This window comes from Clytia hemisphaerica, unplaced genomic scaffold (assembly GCF_902728285.1).
Source record: "Clytia hemisphaerica strain Z4C2 unplaced genomic scaffold, Clytia hemisphaerica genome assembly, whole genome shotgun sequence".
NCBI lineage: Eukaryota > Metazoa > Cnidaria > Hydrozoa > Leptothecata > Clytiidae > Clytia > Clytia hemisphaerica.
In genome coordinates, this window is record NW_027104594.1 from 1,621,419 (window position 1) to 1,645,612 (window position 24,194).

The 24,194-nt window shown below is 34.9% G+C and overlaps 3 protein-coding genes and 1 pseudogene across 5 annotated transcripts in view; 2 read left to right on the forward strand and 2 right to left on the reverse strand.

Annotated features, from left to right (window-relative positions):
* LOC136823935 (uncharacterized) overlaps nt 1–24,194 on the forward strand; it is a 400,726-nt pseudogene that overhangs the window by 320,741 nt on the left and 55,791 nt on the right.
* Nucleotides 1,201–6,853, forward strand: LOC136823872 (luciferin sulfotransferase-like). Of its 3 annotated transcripts, none has more exons than XM_067080028.1 (5): nt 1,201–1,357; nt 2,232–2,319; nt 3,945–4,089; nt 4,920–5,284; nt 6,523–6,853. In XM_067080028.1, exons 1-4 carry the CDS (start codon nt 1,243–1,245, stop codon nt 5,241–5,243), a joined length of 672 nt encoding a protein of 223 aa, XP_066936129.1. In that variant the 5' UTR covers nt 1,201–1,242; the 3' UTR covers nt 5,244–5,284; nt 6,523–6,853. The 3 variants fall into 3 exon arrangements, with proteins under 3 accessions (XP_066936129.1, XP_066936128.1, XP_066936130.1); XM_067080027.1 differs by having other exon boundaries at nt 1,202–1,438; nt 6,523–6,852; XM_067080029.1 differs by lacking the exon at nt 4,920–5,284 and having other exon boundaries at nt 1,202–1,438.
* On the reverse strand, nt 10,155–11,222 carry LOC136823853 (uncharacterized). The gene is made up of 2 exons (XM_067080013.1): nt 11,162–11,222; nt 10,155–10,920 (listed from the first exon to the last, which is right to left on the reverse strand). Exon 2 carries the CDS (start codon nt 10,916–10,918, stop codon nt 10,226–10,228), a length of 693 nt encoding a protein of 230 aa, XP_066936114.1. The 5' UTR covers nt 10,919–10,920; nt 11,162–11,222; the 3' UTR covers nt 10,155–10,225.
* LOC136823936 (UBX domain-containing protein 7-like) overlaps nt 13,824–24,194 on the reverse strand; it is a 55,291-nt gene continuing 44,920 nt past the window's right edge. The window contains exons 10-12 of the mRNA XM_067080094.1: nt 23,900–24,043; nt 23,049–23,119; nt 13,824–14,535 (exon numbers count right to left, since the gene is read on the reverse strand). Coding sequence (XP_066936195.1) covers nt 14,377–14,535; nt 23,049–23,119; nt 23,900–24,043 — 374 coding nt within the window. The 3' untranslated portion in view covers nt 13,824–14,376. The remainder of the gene's footprint in view (nt 14,536–23,048; nt 23,120–23,899; nt 24,044–24,194) is intronic.

Below are 24,194 nucleotides of genomic sequence, written 5' to 3' on the forward strand. Positions count from 1 at the left end.
CCATTATTCACACAATTTTAAGAAAAAGAGGATGAGACAGGGTAGCTACTAAAAATAGCTATAATACTTCAATTCTTGTAGAGATAAGATATTCAATAGCTGAAATGCAGAAATGCAGATTCAAAAACTTTTTTGAGATCCTCTGAAATATGCAGATTCACCGACAGTATTTATCGAATTACCGAAATACCGACACAAAAAAATTCATTTTACCGTCACCACAAGGCATGTCCAACACCGAAATACCGACACTTTTCCCTTAAAACATCGAAACACCGACGCAAAAAGGGGTAATACCGACACACCGACAAACCCGTACGCCCCCCCCCCAATCTGTGTAAAACAGATTACAATTTCAAAGTGGATTAAAACTTAATAATATGATTTTTTTAAAGAAAATAGATTTTAATCCAATTAATTAAAGAAATGAAAAAAATAAAATAAAATACTTTCCGGACACCATCAGACAAAACAGACCCACTCATTAACACGTTTTTTTTTTTTAATTATCCAAAATTTTTTAAGCCTTCAGATGTTCTTAACTTTTTTGGGTTAACTTAAGGTAACATGTCCCCCATTTTATGTCTTTTTGTCCATTTTCCTAAGAAAGTGGCTGTTTTTGAGTCCATAAAGCTTTAAAATGTTCTTAACTTGTATGTTTTTAACATTTTATCCTTCGAAGCCTTTATGTTCTTATCTCCCCACAAGGTAATGGTTCCTACTCCTTACAAAGTAGGAATTTCTCCTTTTTAAAGTTGGAACGCTTAGGCGTCCAGACACCGCTGGTTCTGTGCACGCGGGACACGGATACCATGATGCGCAGTAGTGACACTCGAATTGCGCGGGAGAGCATATAGCTCGTCGCAGGCGCAGAACGGGATGAATGACACCACACATCACAATGTCTGGCATATCACCCATACTCTTTAGTCAGATTAGTGGTACCCAATTACCCTCGCATGGTATGGGTTGACCCGGGTGAAGGTATGTTCACTTGCCAAGTGAACCGTAGTACTACGGTAGGAATCGAAATCGGACCTCCCAGGCGGGAGTTAAGAACAATGACCACCACACCATTTCACCTATCATAACTTAAGTAGCATCAAGTTTGATCGATAAAGCAGTAGATAGTTAAAAAAGATTTAACATCAAATTGGATTATCATTTTTGATGTCTAGCAATTTTTTTTTTGAACATTTGAACTCTTACCAGTTACCAGGCAGAATAGACGAGTGTAAAGACATGGAAGAATATCATAGCGAGACATTGGAAAGCAAATTTTTTGCTCCCTTTGCAAACATACCTTACGTTTCTAATGTACATTACGCTCGGCCTTCCGATGTTTTTATACCGAAAGGTTATTTTCAAAACATTGAAGAGATTAAAAATTTCAAATTTTTTGAAGATGATACAGTTATATGTGGATTTCTTAAAACAGGTAGCGTTAGTATTGAACGTTTTTTTTGTTCGCACATGTGTATATTGTGCCTTGATATTTCGATTTTTTATACCTTCTGGACGTATAATTAACCCCTTGACAATATAATCTTCTACCCCATTTGTACAGTGTTTTGTTCGTGAAGAGTCATATCATATCATTTTTTGCCAATTTCGATCATTTCCGCGAAAAATAGAAATCCAATTCTCGGCGAAAATTTCAAAGAAAAATGAAAGAAATCGAAAAAAGAGACTGATTGAGCGATTCAGAAAAAGTCTTATTTTGAGAAAATTTATCCGCTGAAGGAACTCTGAAGCTGTTGGGTTGTCGAGGTAGGTAGGAAGTATACCTTAAGAGAAGAAATTTTGGCGGGAAGAAATTTTAGCGAATGAGCCCATTCGCCAATTTTAGTGCAATTTGGCGGAATTTATTTTGCCGATTTAAAAAAAATTCTAAATTTGGCGAGACATAATTTTGGCGAACGACCCATTTTTTGTTGAATATTAAGCTTAAAAAGGATGAAAAAGGGTTTCTAGTAAAAGAAATTTAAATTTGGCGGGAATTAATTTAGGCGAATGGCCCATATATCTAAATTTAGCGGGAAGAAATTTCGGCGAATTTGGCGAATTTTTGTGGCAATTCGCCAAATTCGCCAAAATTTCTTCTCTTAAGGTAAGTTCAGGTTCTCGTTTTGAAGTTCACACTTCTTAGACAGTTTTTGATGAAAGACTTGAACCTGGAGACTCTCTATAGAAACGCGTTATTGTAATGATGTTTTATCGATAATCTTTAGGTACGAATTGGTGCGAAAGGATTGTTTGGGCACTCCGTAATGATATCAAATTGAACATTCAACATGCACCCCCTGTATCAGTTTTCGAGTAAGTGAATTTTAGAGTCCACAAAGCCTTAAAATGTTCTTAACTTGTTCTTAAGATTTTGGCCATCGAAGCCTTATGTTCTTCTATACTTATTTGTTTTCGATGGTTTGAGACAGATTCAAATGTAGCCCAATCGGCGACGCATCGCTATGTCTTGTCTCCGGTGGAGAAAATACCCTACAATTTCCGCCCTACTGGAAAATTAAAATTTTTATTTAGGTTTTTTATTCGTTTTTTTTTTCGTCGTGGGGAAATTTCGTCACCTAGAGGCATTTTCGTCACTTTATTATCTATTATAAGATTTTGAAGCAGATTTAGAAAAATTTTCCGAAAAATAATTTTAGATACGCCATCTACCGCAAAAATTTTTTCAAAATGTTTTTTCTCCGCCGAAACTAAGCTCTTCAGTCTTCATTTTCTTCTTCATCAAATTTTTTCATTGCGATTCTTAAATTTTCAGACTCAAGGATAATTGGCCTAACAGTTTTGTGGGCTACATCAAGTAGAACTTTACATTTTGTAAGTGGCAAATATAAAAAATTCACTATGGTCAGAGCCCTGTTTTCACTTCACTTCACTTCGGCTACCCGAAGTGAAACAGTACGTGTTACCACCCCCTAACTTAGCTTGTTGTGTTTGTTAGGCAAAAGAACTCGTTTGAAAAGAAAGTGATTTTATTTGTTCTGTTAAGAAACATCGCTGGAAACGTATACAATGGAAAACTACGATAGAAATCCTTTTTTTCTGTTGAAATAAAAAAAAATTTGGTCGGGGATTAAAAAACCGGGTAAAAGTTTTGGGCGGGGGGAAAAATCAGGTAAAAGTTTTGGTTGGGGATAAAAAAAATCGGGTAAAACTTTTGGTCGGGTGTTAAAATATCAAAGAAATAATTCGTCGGGGGAAAATTTCGTCACCCCTTCAAAATTTTCGTCACTTTCCCCAGACATTTCTCCCCCGATAAGGTACGCAAAGTTCCTAGCCTCCCGCTAAAAACCCTAGATTATACCACCAGGAGGTAGGAACCAAAAACTGAGAACAATAGAATTCCCAATCCCTTTTTGGATTTCAATAGATAGGGGCTGTGAGACACGGGTGGTGTAAAGTGAAAAGAACAAAATGTTTGAAACAGGTGCTGCAAAAACCAAATACATGTATTTTCTTTTATAAGCATAACGTTTATAAGCATACGCAGGCTCAGTTTTCGGCACCTAAACAATGGCTCTATTGTTTTAGAACAATAGAATGCTAAGCATAATGCGAGCCTGATATAGGGGCAGACACTTGCTTATAAAAAAAAAACATGTACACAAATGGTAACGAAAGGATATGTTCTACATAGTTGCTATTGTTGCCACCCTCTCATTCGATGTTCAAGGGGTCAAGAATTTTCTTCAAATCAGAGAAATATTTGAATTAGAGAGTACTTTCCACCAGAGGGAACCAATGGTTTAGTTCCTATTACAGATAAATTAAAATTAAAAAGGTTCGAATTAAAACAACAATAGGAAAATATTAGATAGAGAGTTGCCCTGGGTTCAGGAAAATTTCGTAATCGAAACTTTCCAGAAGTTTCCCATACATCAAGCACTGTCATATCAAAGGATTATCATCTTTCAATATCACAGCATTGTTATGGGTATAGGAGATTTTGATAGTGACAACAACAAAGCTCACGATGAGATTTTTTCGTCCATGAAACGACCACGTGTTATCAAAATGCATCTTACATATGAATTATTACCAAGACAGTTTCAACAAAAGCAACCTAAGGTATTTATACTCTTTCTCACCTGCAAACATCAATAGAATCTGATAGAGTCATTTATAAGTAAGGCTAAAATAAGGCGATGTTGGAAATTTTCATACTTGACAAAATATAACAAACAAAATAGATCAACAGACGATATTGGCTTCACATGAAAACTCAGATGACCCACCCAATTTCTCCACGATGCTTTGTGTGGAAAAAATTTCATCGTGAACTTTTTTCCGCGCAAAGCATTGTGGGTAATTTTCGGGGGTCAAATCTGAGTTAGTTTCACCTTAAGCCGATATCGTCTACATTACATACTAGGCCAGTCAATCCCAAGGTGCATCATGTTTCGTCGGAAATCAAGAATTTCCATAGAGAACGGGACTTACCGTGAAAAGCACAGGCCGATATCATATATTGACCTGTGCCGACCAATCGAGATTCAGCACGCAATCAAAATGAATCTATGTTTGCTTTTTCATTTCTGTCATTTGTTTTCCTTTTTTCTGCAGAGACAGCTTTTCCCATAAATTATGCTCGCGCATCGAAATTATCAAAATGCGCGCGAAAGTACTACTAAGTAATACGCCGAAAACTGGCCAATCAGGCCGAACCCGCATTGCAGGGAAAAATTTCCCTGCAGGTGAGTTACCTGCGCCAAGCGTTAAACAAGCAGCAAAAATATCATAAACTAGACTGTGAACAAAGTTTAACGCTTGGATTCCCAGGCTAACTTAACCTGTGATAATCAGGGTAAACGGGACTGTTTACATACAAGTCAGATTACAGAAACCCAAATATTCGACGCAAATCATCGGGAAATATCTTTCTTTATATCACCAATTAGATGATTTACATGCTTCGAAACCCAAGAGATGTTTGCCAGTCCCTTCACAGTCACTTCTATACACTCTACGATGACTTTTCTGAATCATTACAAGATGTTGTTAATCTCATGACCGATGATGCTGGATTCTATTCTGGTCCGTTTTTTAAACATGTTTTGGGATACTGGAAACGACGTTCTTATGAAAATATATTTATCATTTTTTACGAAGAAATGAAAAAAGATTTATCCGGTCATATTAAGAAGATTGCTGATTTCTTAGACATTGAAATTTTAGATGAAGAAGTGTCAAAACTGGCAAACATTTTTCCTTTGATTCGATGAAACGAAAAGCAGAGCAAATGATTCCCTTTCATGCAAAGCAGGTCAGTGTGGAACGATTTTTTAAAATCTTTGCTCAAATTTCAGATGGAAAAACAATTTAGCACAATCGAATCCTAATCTAATCAGTATAATAAGGCGAAGTGGAGTACTCTTAGGGTGTTTATTTGGAACCAAAGAGTAGATATCCATAATCGTTTCAATGCAGGAGGTAAGGTTTCGATTCCCCTTAATCTTTAAATTAATTGAATACCCCTTAATCCTATTTATGCCGACATTTCTCCACTTTCATAATACCAGGGGGTATTTTACACCACCCTGAATAACTTTTGATCTAATTGAAATTTTTATACTAAATTTGGAACAGATGTTGCTTATCATGGAAAGATTAAAAGATTTTGTTAAAGTCAGATAGTTTTGTGTGCTTTGAAAAATGTAAAAGAGTGCAGGGATGGTGTGGTGTAAAATACACCCTGATAAAAATAGGGTGTATTTTACACGTCAATACGTCATGTGTCAATTTGAGGAGAAATAGGTATGACAACTCGGATACCGAAGAAGGGAGGAGACCTCGATATTTTTCAGGTTCACCCTTGTACTAAAGTCTATTCACGATAAGTGTGCACTCTTTTTTCTTTTACCTATAACTTTCGAAGGAATTCTTCAATCTTTATAGATTTGGTATCATTGGAAAGATATTAGTGAGTGGAACAAATTGAAATAAAAATATCTTTAAAAAAATTATAAAAATGAAGATGAAAATGAAGAAGAAAAAAATGAAGATCTTGTAGAAAAGTGCTATAACTATCATTTTCACTGAATTGAAACCTTGGTTATCGAACGTCATCACTGTGAAAAAATTTCTCAAAAATAATCATTCAGTCAAAAGATATCAAACAAAGTTATAAGCTAATTGAGTCTAAAAACGCTGTTTTTTGCTGTTTTCCTGCTGTGTTGTGGGGTCAATCACTTATTAACTTTTGTATCATAACTTTGTAGTGAATAAATATGTTTAGTAAAATTTCTTCACAGTAACCTCCAAAAATCAAAGAATTCAGTGAAAAGATGTTAAGCAACTTTTCCTTCTTTCATCTTCATTTTAGAATTATTTAAAGATATTTTTATTTCAAATTATTCCACTCACAAATATCTCTCCAACGATACCAAATGTATAAAGATTGAAGAATTCCTTCAAAAGTTATAGGTAAAAGAAAAAAGAGTGCACACTTATCGTGAATAGACTTTAAATCACTTTCTTTTTACAAATTGGACGATTTTCCAGGAAGGTCATAGTTCAACAGTCGAAGCAGCTCACAAAGGAAAGACAATGTTTAACAAGGGACAAGCTGGATCGTGGAAGGTTCTATTTACACCAGCGATGACAAAACAAATGGAAGAATGGGAATCAAAATGGTTGAGAGATACTGATCTTGAACTTATTTATGAATAGTACTGGAGTATCGAAACATGTAAAATAAGAGTTAGATAAAATTTTGAAACGAGTAAAATGAAACATACACGCTTTTTTTTACAAGAATAGTGTACTTTGAATGAGGGTCAAGTATTCTTAAGAAATTGGCAAAATTGAGGGTGAAATCTTCTTAACGTATTCTTGACTTTTTTACAAACATGAGAAAATCAATTTGAGGGTTTGGACTTTTGAGTGAACATTTGGGTTAAAATTACATTTGTTCCTTAAAGCTTCAATTTATCTCTAACAAAGGAAGCATTACTCAGGCATTTTAAGGCATGTCCAAATTCTCTATAATTTTTAAACACCAATAGCACTCGCCAAGAGGTGTTCATTCATACCTTTTTGGAAGCGTATTAGGGTGTAGAATATGAAAAGTGCTGTTCAGTAATTGTTTTGCTTGCCTAAATAAAGATATATGAATCAATATTGCAAAAAATGTAAAAATGCTGACGTCAGCAAAACTTATTTTTTTAATAACTTTTGATTGGCTTAACTTTAGATGCTGAAATTTTAACCAAAGTAGGACATTATGAATAGTAACATTTAAATCAAAAAAAAAATTGCGTTTTGCTGCGTATTTTCTGACGTCATCAAATTTCTAAAAAAAAAATTTTATCCAAAATGTGCTTTTCAAATTCTCTTGCATTCCTGCAAAATTCAGCTCCTAAGTTAAGCCACAAAATTTCAAAAAATGATTTTGCTGACGTCATCATTTTTACTTTTTTTGCATTATTTATCCATATATCTTTATTTAGGCAAACAAAACAATTATTGAACAGCACTTTTCATATTCTATACCCTAATACGCTTCCAAAAAGGTATGAATGAACACCTCTTGGCGAGTGCTATTGGTGTTTAAAAATTACGGAAAATTTGGACAGGCCTTAAAATGCCTGAGTATTTTCTGTTAACCAGATACAAAATGAATGTATTCTTATCAAATTCTGTGAATTCACCCTAGAGGGTATTCTTACGATTTGGCCAATTTCACCCTGATATTCGTATAGAAGATATTCTTATAAAAAAAAGCATGTACGATGAAAATCAAGTTCACAAACTCTTTTTTTTTGTAGAAATAATCTGTTTATTCTGTATATTTTGAGCAGGTCACTATAAGAATGAAATGAAAATAAAAGTTACTCGATTACTTTAATGGAATTTTGCATTATTAGCGCTTTGTTAATGTCATTAAACATTTTAAAAGTTGTTTATTTGACATTTTTTGAGTTTTGTTTGGAAATATTTTGCGGATAAGGCATTTCCAAATTTCCAATGGGACTTCTGTGAAATTTAATCTTCGCGAAATTTTATACCATTAAAGTATTGATTTTCCCAGCCCCATTCGAATGATCAATTTCCATATGATTATTTCAAGTACCGTCAGAGGAATCCGAATCGGTTTCTCTGTTCTCATCATCATCGTCATCACTTGAATTCCGATTTCCCGATAAGTCACTTTTAATATCGGATTCGTCGTATCCCCGATTATACAAATCCAAATCGGAATCAAGATCTTTGATCCGTCCATTGTAACTCCGCATGGAAGCGAGGCTGGGAGAACGCATTGAAAAATCACTTTGTGTTCTCTCTTGTTCTTCTTCTAAATCATGAAGTCTTGAAAATCCAGCGATGCTCTCTCTCGTCTCTTTCTTTTGGAGATCGAAATCTTACGAAAAGTTGGTAAATTTTCCGTCTCGTCATTATTGTTGTTACTATGGGAACATTCTCCTCGCTCCAAATCATCGTAATGTCGATTATAACTTTTCGTAGATGAGTTGCTTGTTATTGAAAGTCGAGATAGTTTTCGAAAAGCTTGAGCAATTTTTGTATCCGAGCCCTTATTGCCAACTGTAGAATTCTTTTGCCGAGAATATAAATGAAATTGGTTATGGTTTCGCAAAGAGCTTGCTCCTTTGTCTCGATATAATTTAATTCTTTCTTGATCCATTCTGGTCTGTAAATTATACACTCGATGACAAAACAGATAATGCAATTTGATGACTTCTCTCCATATCGGACGAATAGATAGAGCTGAAATTTAAAATTTTGTTCGGAAGTCATTTGCTTATGAGACGGATACTTGAACACTCTATATTGATCCTACATACGTAAATAAAATTCCTTAAAGGTTTTATTTTTAAAATAAGAGTGATGTTTGCTTACTCAGCAATCTAAAATTCCAAGCTTTTCACATTGGATTGATACAGATGCGGAGCAAGATTGGTTAAAGAAAGGGAAAGAAAAACATTATTTTGCTTATACTTTAATGGGGTAAACTTTCACGGGGATTAAATTTCGAGGTTGGGCCTATCCGCGAAATTCGAAATTTTCGCGGGGACTTAATTTCGCGGGTGGGACTATTGGGCGGCAATACTTTAGTTGGTTATTGAAATACACATTAGTTGCGCCTCTTTGATGCAAGTAACCATTCAAATAATATTTATTTCACATATTTTGAGTTTTGTTTAGAGATATTTCGCGATTGAGGCCCTTCCAAATTTCCATTGGGACTTAATTTCGCGAATTTTCGCGGATGACCCCCAAATCCGCGAAATCCGCGAAATTTAATCCTCGCGAAAGTTTATCCCATTAAAGTACTTCTGGTTATTTGTTAATTTCATATTTTCATTGTTTTCTAGCCAAAAAATTCGGTGGGGATGGAAAAATTACATGTTTTTTTATAAGCATTGTACTTATAAGCATATCTAGGCTCAGATATGGGGAAAAATTAAGCATATGGCAAGCATTACTTGAGCCTACGAAAAATGTTTTTTTCCTAATTTTGGCTTTTTTGGGCTGGAATTTTACGGATTTTCAGTATTTCCCTAAATTTATGCTTTAGATTTAAGCATCCCCTCAAGCATTTTTCAGCCTTATTAAGCTTTCGACCTAAGCATCTCTGAGCCTGTTTTCGGATTTTTGTATGCTTATGAAAAAAAAACATGTAGCACATGCAGTGAGAATTTGGTCATCTGATTGCTTTCAGCGGGGACAAAAATTAGAGCATAATTTTCGACTGGGGACGATATTATTTTGGCTGATTTTTCAAGTGGGAAGGGTTTTCAGTGGGTCTGTGAGGAGAGGGTGAATTAATGTTTGTGAAATAAAGGGCACCTGACATTTTTGAGCTAAGACTTACTTAAAGTTACTTTTTTTGTTGTTTGAGGAAATTTTAGTGTAGATTTTCAGGAAAAGGTAGATTTTCGTGAGGATTAACTTTCGCAGAGTTCGGGTTCCAAAATTTTTTTTGGAAATAATAACTTCATAATTTAGCTTAAAATTAGGGAGAATCGCCAAAGTTTCTTCTCTACTGTATTATAAGCACTGTACTTGACTCACATTCAGAAAACTTGAGAACTGTAAAAGTGCAGTGCTAAATAATGGAGACAATCGTGGACATTTCCGATAGGAGCATTATATTTCTAAGCACAACTATTTCTACTTGGAAATTTGAAACAAAAATCTTTGCAATACTTTATATAACACCGAAGAAATTTCAAAAACTAACAGTTTATTTTTTGCATTGAACAATTACGTATGGACGAAGCTTTGCATCACTGTAGTGTCGATTCCAGAATCTCAAATCAACACCATCGGTTTTCTCATCTTTGACTTTGATCAGAACTCCGTAATTGGGTGAACCTTCAGCCCAAGCTTTCATTGAACCAGTCACATCAAAAGCTACCCAAGATGGTCTTGGTGTCCAAGAGTAGATTGTGGTTTTCTTACATTCTGGTTCGTTGACTGCATCACGACCAAGATCCAAATATGGTGCGTACCAGGCACTCTGTGGGCAGGATCGACATCGGTATCGGGGTCGGGCATAGCTCTCTTCCCAGGATCGTTTCACACGGTGAACGTTGATTTCGTAGTCGAGCCAAGGTGAAGATGAAGATGTGTGCCAACTTGGACGGTGGCGATAGACGAAATACATGTAGATTTTAGCCCATTCGATCTTTCCAACAGGGCATACACTTGCTGGGAGGTTTTCGAATTGGATGAGGGTTCTTTTGACAGGATATTGACGATGTCTACCAATAAGGTTTTGAGCAAATGACGGTCTATCCCAAGAGACACCATATCTTTCCAAGAAGGTGTCTTTAACAGCACTTAGCTTGTACATTGGTCCTCGTCCTTCTTCATGCTTGATATAACATTGGACTTGGTACAGTGCCAAGAGGCACAGAACACCTTTCAAGTACATCTCTATAATGATAAAATGATTAGGATTTAGTGTTAGGGCTGCAAATAACCAAGTTATTGGTTTCCCCCTTCGAATGTTCTTTTTAAAGCCCCTCTTGGATAAACGCCCCTCCTTAATTAAAAGAATTTTCAATTCAATAAACTTCCTTTCGAATGAACTACTTTCCTCTTGGAGGCACGTTAAATTTGAAATAAGTAGCCTATCTCGTTCGACATTTAAGCAATAACTGGCATTACCACTCACGTTATAAATTGTTGTTTGAATTTCTTGTGTTCACCAAATCCACTTCACTTGAAGAAGGTTGAAAATGTTTGATGATGAACTCTCCATTTTTTTATCCCTATTTATACAAGTTGTGATAAACGCCGAAACTATGCAATTAAGTAACTTTTACGAATATTTTAATTACTATTATCTCCATGTGCGACTATTTGGAAGCGTGTTTGATTAAAGACTTAGATTAGAAACTGTTTTTTTTTCTTCTTCTTGGCTCGTGATTAGCATCGGGTGGGTCTTGACATAAACTATAACATATTTTTTCTTCGTTTAGAATTCCCCCTCTAAACATTTTCTCATTTTGTGTACTAGGGTAGTGTGTAAAAGCAGGGGCATATTTAGCAATCATATAGCTTTTACCATGGATATGTATGATAAAGCGTAATGATCATTTTTCTAGTTTACTATAACTAAAAGAACTATCACTATAAAAAATAAATGTTTGAAGAGATATTAAAACTTTAAAAGGCTTATCACAGAGTACTTTATAGGTCCAAGAAAATGATGGATACAATCAAAGAGCCTGAACCTTTCATGCCAAAAAAGTCCCGAAAACCCTGAAAAATTTGTCTGAAACACTTTTTCTGAACTTTTCATGCATTTTTGGGGTGTTTTTGGCAAAAATTATTTCCCAAAAACACCTTACCTCTCGAGGTGGTGTGTTTTCAGCATTTCTTGTGTTCCTGGGATTTCCATAAATCAACTCTTAATTTTCTCCAAGCCAAAATACATTTACCTGACACACCGGTGTTTTTCAAGACGGTTTTGAAGCTCTTGCAGTGTTCTGTCGGAACCAATCAGATAAAAATCGGGAGAAAATTTGGAAGATTTGGAAGCGCTCTAAATTAGGTTGGAAGGGTAAAGTTTTAACTCTGAGTTTTAAGGCTAGACTTAGAGCCTTAGGATTTGAGGATCCAAAAGTCCAAAAATGGTTCAATGTGGCTCAGAATATAGCCTGGAAGTCTATAAATTCCTCCCAAATTGAAATATTCGAATAAATTTATCAATTAGCCCAAAAACGACTTTCTCACCCGAACTTTAAACTGCCAGGTAAAAACTAGGAATTAAACAAAATTCTCAATATATCTTGACCGAGATTGTCAGATTCAGACATGGGCACTCCGTTTAATATCTATATACATGGGGTGGAAACATTACCAAGGGGTTACAAGTGGTCTAAGGAAAATTGTTTTCATTCTAACAGGGGTGAAACGAAAAATTTATGACATTTCCAGGGACCTATTTTAATTTTCCAGGAGATCAAATAATATTCAAATTCTTGAAGAATTTTTTGAAGGTCTTTTTATTTTCAAATTTTGCTATTTTCCAGGGGGTATCTAAAAATATGTAATTTTCAAGAATTTCTTTGGCTTCGAAAGGTTTGTTTTTACAACCTGTATGTATATCGAATGGAACAGTCCATTACAGTCCATATAGAAAAATGACAAATGTAAACTTAGTCGAAATAACTTACCAAAAATAGGCTTTTGGAAATTTGGAAAATTTGTCATATCAGAAATAGATTCAATAATATAACCCGCAATTCTAGTTACCCCCTGTGCCAAGGTTTACTTTCGCATCGCTTTTTTTCTCTCGATCAGGTCTTATCTTACTTCCTCATAGTTTGCCATGCTTCTCCTGGGTGCTGTAATTAAAGTGTGTTTAATTACAGTGACGTTTTCGATCTGTAATTATGCATTTTTTCATTCAAACGAATGGGTCCAGAAGCAGCCGGTGGAGAAAATTTTTGGAAATATGTGTTCTTATCCTCTAGGAGACCACATGTTACGACCTTCAATTTTTTATACAGATGATGTGTTCTGATTTCTAGGGAACCTTTATCGCAATATTTGTCTCCCTAAACTTATTACTACTTTATGGTTGGATGTGTTCTAAAATCTAGGAAAAACATTTTGCCAAGATATACTTGTAAGATATTTCTTTTCTCCACGAAAGATGTGTTCTGAAAATTTCTAGGGTTACTAGGCAACAAGATTACATGTATTTTCTCTCGATTATATACCCCTGGCTCTTTAAAGAACACATCAGATGGCCTTGATTATACCCCTGTCTCGTCAGAACACATCATTATTTCTAGCTGATTAATTTTCGAGATCTTATCAGAACAGATTAAAATTTCTAGCTGAAACGTACTTTCAGAACACATCGGAAAAAAAGGTCGCCTCGCCGGCTGCTTTCGTGGGTCGTAACGATCTATCTGATAGCTACCTATAGATAGATATATCTCATATAAAATTATTGTTTTAACAGCCAAAAACGGAGGCTGTAATCATTAACTTATAAAAAAGTGTATCCCCTAGGAAAATTGCCCCCCCCCCCCGAAAAATTGCCCCCATTTTTAGATGCAGCATACAAAATGCCAATGAAAAAAATACCTTTTTTGAGGAATTCATTCATTGATCAATCATGGACATAAATGGATGGACTGAAGTGTCATCGTCTCATGAAGAGCATAAGCTTGATTACCTATGTTTGATTGCGAATTTCCAGGGGCAAAAGTTCCAGGGCGAAATTCCCGGGAGCAAATTTCTTAGACTTTACTCTCGCGATCTGCCAGTGATAGCACACTTTACCGGCTAAGAACACTGAATAAATACCACAATTTTAATTCGTAAAGTAACATCTTTTTGATATGACAAAATAAAAAACCTAGTAAATAATATATAAGTTCTATGTACAAAATTTTTACAATGGATGCCTAACCATTAAACTGAAAAGTTGAGTAACGCATCAAACCCCCCAGGGGGCCTTAGCAGTCGTTTTTTTTCAAACCCTCGAAAGTCTCTCAAACGGGTACAAAAAACGATGAATTAGAAATTGATTCTCTGAAATGGTCCCAAAATTATACGAAATATCAAAAATTGACTCCCTTAAAGAGTCATAAAATCTGATGATTTCGAGCTAAAAATTAAAAAAATGGTCTCTCAAAGGATCGATTTTCGAACTTTGGCTCAGACAAAATAAGAACCATAAATAGCCTAAAAAAGGATGAAAAAAACATCAAAACTTTCCTTAATTTCAGATTGATTTGAGTGAACCGCAAATCTAAATCCCCAAATATAATCCGAATAGCCACAATAATTGAAATGTTCTTCATAGCCTCAAATCAATTCCTTAAAAGAATCTTAATTATAACAAGAACAAAAATTTCATCTATAGTGTTACCTATCTTGTATGAAAATAGTCTCCTGTTTATGCAGACCAGCCTTCTCTAATGTGGTTGTTTGATCTAATGATGAAAGATTTTGCCGTGGAAACGATTTGATCAATTCGTAACGAGAACTGGACCAACCAAGCTTCGAAACTTCTCTTGCTAAATCCTATTAATTTAAAAAAAAACAATGCTTGATTACTCTTATCGGGATAATGTGCTATACCATTGATTTCAAAGCCGTGGAGGGGCTAGATACGAAACTCCTAGATGAGAAATGAAGCCACTTATTCCCCATCCAAAACGCGTCAAGTCAACCAAATAAATATGCAAATATTGTGCATACTCCACCTCCAGAGCACAGAAGGTTCCTTTCTTATTTTAATTTTCAATTTTTCACACAGACTCAACATATTCTCACTTTTAACTCTCTTGGCCTTGGGATTTTTCCAAAAGCCGATTAAATTACATACTCCACAAAATACTTCATTTACAAAATATCCTCATTGATGTAACTCTGAAACATATTATATTCAACAAACTTCGAAACCTTAAAAATTCTAAAACTTTACATAATTTCGAACACTTTGAGGGGTCCATCAATTTCATCTACTGATATTTTACAAATTACATAGCTGTTTTAGGATAACGATCGCAAATGTCCCGAAATATCACACCAACTTTATCCTACCGGGAGTAATCCTGGTTGGATACTGGATAATGTGATATTTTATAAAAGAGAAATGAAGCCACTTATTCCCCATCCAAAACGGGGAACCCGTGTTGTTTTCATACAGACGCCAGATTGAAAGTGAAATTCACCACAAGAGAAACATGACTTCACTTTTTCTTGCGTGAGAAAGTTTGAAGATTCTTCTATAGCCCATTCGGGGCTTTAAACCCAATGGTGCAATACTGTATTACTTTGAATAAACACTTCGGGCGTGGGGCGCTTTTTTAACTTTAAGAGGGTTGGTTTTTTCGAGGGGGTGTTTAATAAATAAGCTTTAAACAAGTTAATTTTGATAGACTGATTGGGAACCTTGTTTTGCCTTTTCGTTTTCTTTGAGTGAAAATATGCACTTTTAAAGCTGTAAAAGTGGGTCAAAGGTTATTGAGTGTTAAGCCAATTTTACCAACTTGTGAGTATTTTTGTCCATATTTCTAAGAAAACAAGCGATACTTTTATGGACCTACCTGGTTATCAAACTAATCAGTGAACATTGAAACAATGAAACACATAAGACATAACTGGTCAAAATACAAAAAAAATAAAGAAAATGAAAGCATATCTATTGAAAGAAACTATCAACACTATTGAAAAAGATTTTTGAAAAAGAAATAAAAAAACTATTAAGCGCTTTTCTTTATAAAAACCACTATCAGAAAAATGCACACCTTAATAAATAAGGTTTCCAGAAAACTCAAACCGTCGCACTCTACCGTGACATTTTCTTCTGTTAGAAAAATAATAATAAAAAAACAATTTGGCTAATAACATTGATCTATGCTCATAAATAGTGATTCTTATAGATAAAGATTCGTTTTTCAGCCAAAAAAATAACAAGAGCCGCAAAGATGCGGATAAATATTTCCTTTACAAATGATAAAATAATTATTGATGTCCTCAAAAGATTTCAAAGTGCTTTATCTCAGATAACATCCTGCTGAATAGTTTTGTATTCCAGCCATAAAAACAATGATAGAGCCATGCATAATTACTGTATCATGTATATTGTATACATTATGCATGGTTTTATCATTGTTTTTCTGCTGGACTACATAATTATTCAACAGGGTGGCTTCTTTGAAAAAAGGTCTATTAGCCTCCTTTTAAAAAATTTGCCTCCCAGGACATTTTTATTCCAACCCCTCCCCCCGCTTATTAAGTTTTGAGATTTTTTCCAACCCCCCTTATTCCAATCCCCCCGGCTATTAGGTACCCGAGAGTAGGTGGACTTTAGTTGGATTTTAGTATTATACTAGCCGTCACCCGGTGTCGCACCTGCTGAGTAGAGTGTTGTGTTATTGAACACATCAAAAGGCCTTGGGATAGTGCATAATTATATCATTTTATTTTAAGCGCTTATTGCCAGAAATATTAGCCAAAAAGAGGAAATATCTGAAATGAAAGAATGACAAAAAGGAAAAAAGTTGTCATGCCAGGCCAGGAAATCACTTGAAAAAATTGTCAATTCAGAACAAAGTTTTCTTCATTTTTTAAATGCATATGTGGAAGAAAAATCTCCAAATTTATAAAGTTTTCCACGTTTTCAACGCGTATTGAAGAAAATAAATTCATGGCAAAAGTTTTCCATTGTTTAAATGCACATGTAAGGAATCTCCAAATTTATAACAAAAGTTTCAGCCTTTTGCCTTTAAAACGCACGTGGAAAACAATCTACAAATTCACAACCAAAGTTTTCCACATTTTAAATGCACGGGGAAGAAAATCTCCAAATTCACAACAAAAGTTTCTACGTTTAAAACGCAAGTGGAAAAAATCTCCACGACCAAAGTTTTCCACATTATAAATGCATGGGGAAGAAAATCTCCAAGTACCAAGTTCAAGACAATGATTCCAATTGTTTAATTCCATATTCAATACAATCAAAATTTTAAGAGTTAACATTCTTCATATTGGCCAAGGTGTTCCGTTTATATCAGCTTAAAAAGTTTGAAATTACAGTTCTGTGAACCGCAACTGAATTTTCCCCACAAAAAGAGTTTTCACCAACTGTCACTAACCAGTTAATTCATTGTTGTTGATAAAAACACCAAGGGAAATTCAATCATTAACCAGTCAATTTTGCTTCATGTTTAAATTTTTAGCTCAAAGCTAGCTAAATCATAGTTCATCACCAACCATGTCGCCATCTGACCATTGCGCATTGGGTGGTGCATACCATAAAAGTGAGTTCAAACTTTTTTGATGTCGCAAGTATTTTTTTTCAGGTATAACATGGTCAGATTTATACACAATATCACTTTAGGTAAATATACAGGCATGAAGTTAGCTTGTTGTGAAACATGAAGAAAAAGTTGACAAAATGTCCTGTTTTTCCAAGACCATCAAGATAAGAGATTGTATCTCTCACACCAAGAGTATGTAAACGAAACATCAAATCCAGACAATCGTACAAAAAACATGATCCGATTCAACTCATGAAAGCATAAAAACCAAAGAAAAATAGCGAAAGAGCAACATTTGTTGTCTATTTTTTGCCTCCATCTTTGTTATGACTGTTAAAAAGCAGTATGGTCCGGTCAACAATACGCTTTCGAACCGGGTGACGTTTTCCGATCGGCAAGGAGAATAGACCACCGTACGCATATTTCCTACGACGTATCTTGAAAAAATGACGTCTTCCGCTTCGAAAAAAGAACATCATACTGTTTTTACCGCCGGAGCTTGATTTAAAAAGAGACTCATGTACAAACTCACGAAATTGACCAAAACCGAGCGTTAGACTTGGAGAAGGAGAAGAAGGAGAAGAAGAAAAATTACCGTTTTAACAAATATTTCCTAGAGCGTGGTCACACCAAATGATTTACCTCCGCTTATATAGCTGTTGTCATAACAACAAATATTTTTATCTATTTTTTAATGTGACCACTCGAAAAAATGGAAGAAAAAATCCTAAATTCGAGGAATCACCTGTTTTAATAAGCGAAAAATAAGACTTGCTCGATAGCAAGTCTTATCGTAGTTTAAGAAGAATTCCTTTATGTTTAAATAAATAGGTCTATTGAAAATGGCGATTTGTGTTTACTTTTCAAATTTTGAAAAATTTTGAAAAGATGTGCACATATTTTTTTGCACACGCCATTACATTCACACACAAGAGAAAAACAATTAAATGGAAAGATTTTATTTCGAATGAATGAATTTTTATCCACACAAATTTTTAGACTTATTAAAAATGCTGATTGAAGTTTTCCGACGCGCCGCTTAAAATAAGCAAAAATGGTGATTCCTTTTTAGCATTAGCTAAACATATATTTTGGTGTGACCGCGCTCCTATATAGATAGGAAATATTTAATAAGCGTTTACAGAAAACTCAAATCATTACCCTCCACCGTGACATTTTCATCGTAAAAAAACTAATAAAAATAATTGCCCCCGCAGGAGCGTAGCGACGAGGAGGCACTCATAGTTTCACTCATAGATATTGGACTGGAATCTCGAAATTTTGTTGCGCGTGTTTGTTTGTTTGTTTTGTCGCCCAAGCATCCCCGTAGTTAGTCTCTTCCGTAAATGCTCGGTTTTCATATTACGTTATATGGTATTATCATTATTACATATTACAATTTTAGTTTTGATTTAGGTTTGAAAAGCTGAAGCGAGTGTTATAAATGCAAATCAAAACAGTGTATGATATAACACGAATTACAATATTACTTGTGCAAATCAAAACAAACAAAATGGCAGACTGGTTATGATGATGATGAGCTGATTCATTGACTAGAAAAAGTGTTTTGTATGTCAAATTTAGTTTCTTGTCTTTAAAACTGAATATTAACTACTGTAATTTAGTCAGAAGTTCACTTCAGCAATGATTTTCAATTATTTTTTCCAGAATCTTTAAAGAAATTTGCTTAAGTTTTCAAATGTACATTTGATATTTTTTGTTCAAACTCTAATTTATTTTTGTCTGTCATTTTATTGATAACTTCCTTTATTGTTTATAGGGCTTCTTGAGCTTTAAATACCATCATATGGTCGTAACTCGAGAAAATCCTTCTTAACTTAGTAAAACAACCGGCAAAGTACAAAAAAGATGAATGTACGCATATGTAAAGTTGAATCAAAACGTGGTTGATTTTTTCTTTTGGTCTTCAAAATAATTTACCTCACTTAGAGTGTTTTTACATCTTTTCAGTGTGGTAAATCTTTTTCAAAAACCTGAAAAAAGTTTGTTTACTCGTTAAACTTTACTTGCGCACTTTAAGGCATTTAACGGTGGTTAGACTAGGTACACAGTCAGTCATACAGAAACACCATAAAGGGAAAGTATATCGCTAGCTATAAACTCAAAAAGTCTAGCTTCCTGAAGGCGCGTCTCTTCATTGTCTGCGCTGCGATCAGCTTGGAGAAAAGATTGCATCATGAAAAAGGACTATGCACTTGAAAAGAAATTTAGGCGCATTTTAACTTTTCTCGACTGTACGTCTGAATGAACCACAATGGCATTCCTTTACTTTTCTTTTGACCAACAACATAGAAGATTTTGCTTGAGAAGTGCAGTCACAGCGTACGCTAGTGGACCCCGGGCCTTAACTAGGATAAGTGAGTTTCTACTTCACCCAACTTAAGATGGCGCAGAACTTTTTGATAAATTTTTATACGCAGTATCCTCTTGACTATTGTTTATTAGGCAAAGTAGCAACAGAGAAATGTTGAAATATAGCAGCCAATGAAAAAAAACAAGCTATTTCTGATTGGTTACCTTGTGGATTTATTCACTGCGTATGTCCATATATTTTGCCCACAATCTAAGATGTCTGCGACATTATTAGAAAAGGTCTATTTAGTGAATAGTAATCATGACATATATCGTTATAAGAAAGAAACTAGGAGAAAAAACAAACAAACAGGAGATGTAAAAATCAGTAAGATAAATGGTACCATAAACTTTTTAAATATATTTTTGAGAGGCTTTTCCAGCTTTTCCTTAAATTTTATTAAGTTATCAAGCTGCATGAATTTTTCAAGTATGTATTTTTTTATAATGGAATATATTTTTTTTTCAAGCAAACGCCTCAATCAATCAATCAATCAATCAATCAATCAATCAATCAATCAATCAATAATTAAATCAATCAATTATTCCTGATTATTTTTTAATGTTTAATCTTTTAAAGCATTAAAGCTTTATAAGTGCATGACATGATCTTTATGTGGGGGCATTTAGTGAAAGCTATGACTAGTAATAATAATATGGCTAAGAACATTGATGTATTCTTATTAAAAGTGGTTCTTATAAATAAAAATGCGATTTTTGAGCCAAAAAAATTTTTTGCAAAAATCTGCTTGAGCCATCCTTTAACTATGATTGTACCCTACTTTCATGCTAAAAATCAGAAAAAATTAATGATCCAATTTTTCACAAAGTCCAATAAACCCGTTTTTAAGCCTTTTGGCCCAAACTTACCCAAAATTTTTTTTTTTCAAAAATCGGGCTCCGTCACATTCGAGGGTTTATGGTCATGCACCTTTGTGCCAAAAATCAGAAAAAACTAATGAGCCAATCTCGAGAAAAGCTGGTAACACACTAACTAACGAACATGGGTTAATTTATAGGACCTCCACCCCACCGGGGTAGGTCCAATAAGTGTTTTAGGGTGCACAAAGCCTTAAAATGTTTTGTAGTTCTTGGTATTTTGGCCGTCGAAGCATTATGTTCTTATAAAAACAAACGTGTATTTGAAGGCCATTTAAAACCCCTTTGCGTCTATTGAATTTTTTTTTTTCAAGGAGGGACGTTTATTTGAAGTGACGCGGGAAACTTGAATAAGAAACCAATTGAAAATATGAAGACACCCTTGTGTCACAGACCCGCTGGGGCCCAAGCCCCACTGGAAAATTTGGCAAACATTTCGTCCCGGTAGGAAAAATACTCTAGAATTTCAGCTCCACTGACAAATTGACTTTGATTTCATCCCCATTCGAAATTCATTGTTTAGAAATTGTACTCCAAAACCATCCCCACTGGATTTTTTAACCATGGAACAATAGAATTTTTATTCCCATCGAGATTTCAATCGAAATTTTCATCCCCGCTGAAGGAAAAAGTTTCACCAGTGCTGTGAGACAAGGGTGTATGAAGAAGATTCGGTATCTTAGAAATGACATTGATCATGACAAACCAAATATTGGAGATGCAGAAGTTGATCTCCAAATTACAGTGGCTGAAAATAAACTTGATTGTACGAAGTTGTCTGACTTATTCATGTCAGACATGGAATCTCAACATTTAACAACAACAACCTACTCGGTCCTGCTACAATGCAATGTTTCGTAAAATGATTCGGTGTGGTTTCAAACGAAGAACAGAGATTGATCAGGGTTGTTTCATAACCGATGACGAGGTCCTTCGAATATTCAAATTAAGATGTGATCTCGCACATAAAAAAATGCAACAAATAAAATATGTTTACCGCTCGTCGCAGTAACTCCAACACTGCGAATAGATTTTTGTTCAATGACAGTAAAAATGTTAAATGAGGAAGACTATTCAAGATTCTTAAGCAGTATAATCTCGAAAACAACAACATAGAGGCAGCTCATTTCTACGGAGGGACGTGGAAAAAATACACGGATACGGCTGGCAATTGCCGTAACCGCTCGATGTCAACAACAGTTGATGGCAGCTGAAGAAAAAGTAATAAGCTATGTAGTAATGTTATAATTGGCTCGTTCGAGTGGGTTCTTGAGGCATCTCTACGTTTGTAAAGATAACGTCAATACAATCACCGAACTTTAATTTGTTTCACATTCATGAATGGTCTTTTCATTCCAATACTTCTGATCATATTTGTACTTACTTCTACTAGTGGTTAACTTTATAAGTGTAAAGGGAATTTTGAAATGAACTGTTTGTTTAGACAAGAATCAGTACAGTGTCAAATATCAAATATCTTCATACATGGTATCAGCCCCCCCCCCAGAAATCTGAAGGGCACCTAGGCCAGGTTAGTAGAGGGGGGCTAATGCCTTGCAATTCTTTAGGGTTACCTATTCATAAAGGGTACCTAGCTGTCTTGATGGAGGCTCTGGGGGCTGGTTATATTTTCCAAATCTAATATTTCAAAATATTTCAAATTATTGAATTTTTTTACCCCAGCACCTAGTTTCCCATCCAATTTTTCTTTCGTTTCCCATCACGCCATCTTTTGCTATATTTTTCTAATGTGATTGTTTTGATTTACAGCCGCCATCTTTATAGCATAACAAGAAAGCTTATTAGCAGGCGTTCATGCGTGAGCATGATTTTAGGAATGACAAAAGAACAAAAAGTGTCAATTCAAAGAAATTATCTGCTGAATAGGGGTACCTAACTCAAAGCAATTTTTCAAGGGGACCTAAATTGCTGGGGGCACCATGCTCAATGGGGGCACCTGAAAAGTGGGCTGAAACCATGTCATAAAAGCTCATCTCATAACAAACCATCCATTCTGTGCACATCATACTCGCTGCTTTAAAGGGATGTGGTGAGCGTGATGATCTGGCCTAGTTATTCAGCTAAAAAAACCGCTTTGCTTTTTCCCGAAGAATGAAAGCGAAAGTAACTGGGTTCTAATATTTATGTTTATGATTGAAGTAAGTGTGCGGTTATTTTGCTTCAGCAAACAAACCACCGCATTTGAGAGCGCATTTGAGAGCTCATTTAATATTCATCCTAAATCCCGATAAAAAATCAAAGCTTTGCGCAGAGTATCAAAATCTTGTCAGAGATTAAATTAAAGTATTTTTGATCCTTATTCAAATAGACGAGGAGAAGAATTGCAAAAAAAAATTTGAAAAGAGGGTCTAAACACTGCCGTATGAGTGGGGAGGAGGTAATTTTTTGGCTTCCAAAACGTTCCATAGATAGAACACACGCGTCACCTTGAAAAACTAGTATTCTAAGTAATCAGATGGGTACCTCTGATTAATGAAAAATTTACAACAAACATACCTCTAGAGTGGCTTCGTGGTAGATAAGAATTTGTTTTCGTTCGTTGGTTGGTGTTCGCAGTAAAATTTTCACTGAGAAAAATAGAAATAGATAAAATGTGGTTGCTAATATGATTTAAATCTCTGGACCACTAACAAATCAGAACTTCAATTTACAAAACCTCGGAGGCAATTTAGTTACATATCCTTAAAAGCAAAAAAAAATAACTTGCTATTCAAAAAAACAATCGGCCCCGAAATATATTGGCAATATTGGGTATTTTAACGTTTCTCGGAATTTAAAGCTCGGGCGAGAATTGCAGTTTTAGTACTTCCACTTTGCTTCATTGGATTGTTTTGATTTTGGAGGGGTTAAGTGGCTTCCAGGCTATATTCTCGGCCTAATTGGAACATTTTTGAGCTTTTATATTCTGAGATCCTAAGGTGAAGGTCCAAGTTTTAAGTGTAATGTTAAAACTCAAGAGTTAAAACTCTACTTTCAAACCGTGCTTCAAAGCACTTAAAATCACTTGCGGTTTTAAAGTTTTCAGGGAATTCCCCTTTTGTGCCAAATATTTCGGCGCCGATTGTAGCTGTTTTTAGACTATACCGTCAAAGCGCAAAATTTTCTCTTCCTCGAAACAACTTTACCCTCGCCACTCGGAAAAAGTTCAGGGCTTCCGTTAGTTTGAAGAAAAAAAAAGAAGTTTTAGGTCATTCATTCATTCATTCATTCATTCATTCCATAACTATGAAAGGGCTCTTTACTTTTTTTAGCTGGTATACGACGAAAATATCAGCGAAAGTATCCCGAAAAAGCAAATTGGAAATAGAAAAGTTATACACTTTGGCGGTAAGTAAGACAAGACTAACCTTTTTCTTTAGTAGGGTCGTCCAGAATATTTTGAGTATGTGTTGCTGCTTTCGTCGTGGGCGGTTTTTCCTCGGTGATTTCTACATTTGGCTTTTCGTAACATCCTTTCGTTGTTTTGACTGAAGTCTTATCAGATAGTGTCCCTGTAAAAAATAGTTTTAAGATTTATGGTTTTAAGACAAAGTGGAGTTCCGAATGGATATTTCAAAATTTAACTGAAAAAGCTTTTAAAAGCTCCTTGCATGTAAGAGAGTCCTCTTTAAGTATTCGAAAGATTGTAAGACAAAATTGAGT

What these genes read in the sequence shown, in the direction of transcription:
- LOC136823872 (XM_067080027.1), top strand. Translation starts at nt 1,243, where the DNA reads ATGGAAGAATATCATAGCGAGACATTGGAAAGCAAATTTTTTGCTCCC. An exon ending in ATGTGGATTTCTTAAAACAG is followed by an intron (nt 1,439 to 2,231) that starts GTAGCGTTAGTA and finishes GATAATCTTTAG; the next exon opens with GTACGAATTGGTGCGAAAGG. An exon ending in CCCCCTGTATCAGTTTTCGA is followed by an intron (nt 2,320 to 3,944) that starts GTAAGTGAATTT and finishes TCAATATCACAG; the next exon opens with CATTGTTATGGGTATAGGAG.
- LOC136823853 (XM_067080013.1), bottom strand. Translation starts at nt 10,918, where the DNA reads ATGTACTTGAAAGGTGTTCTGTGCCTCTTGGCACTGTACCAAGTCCAA.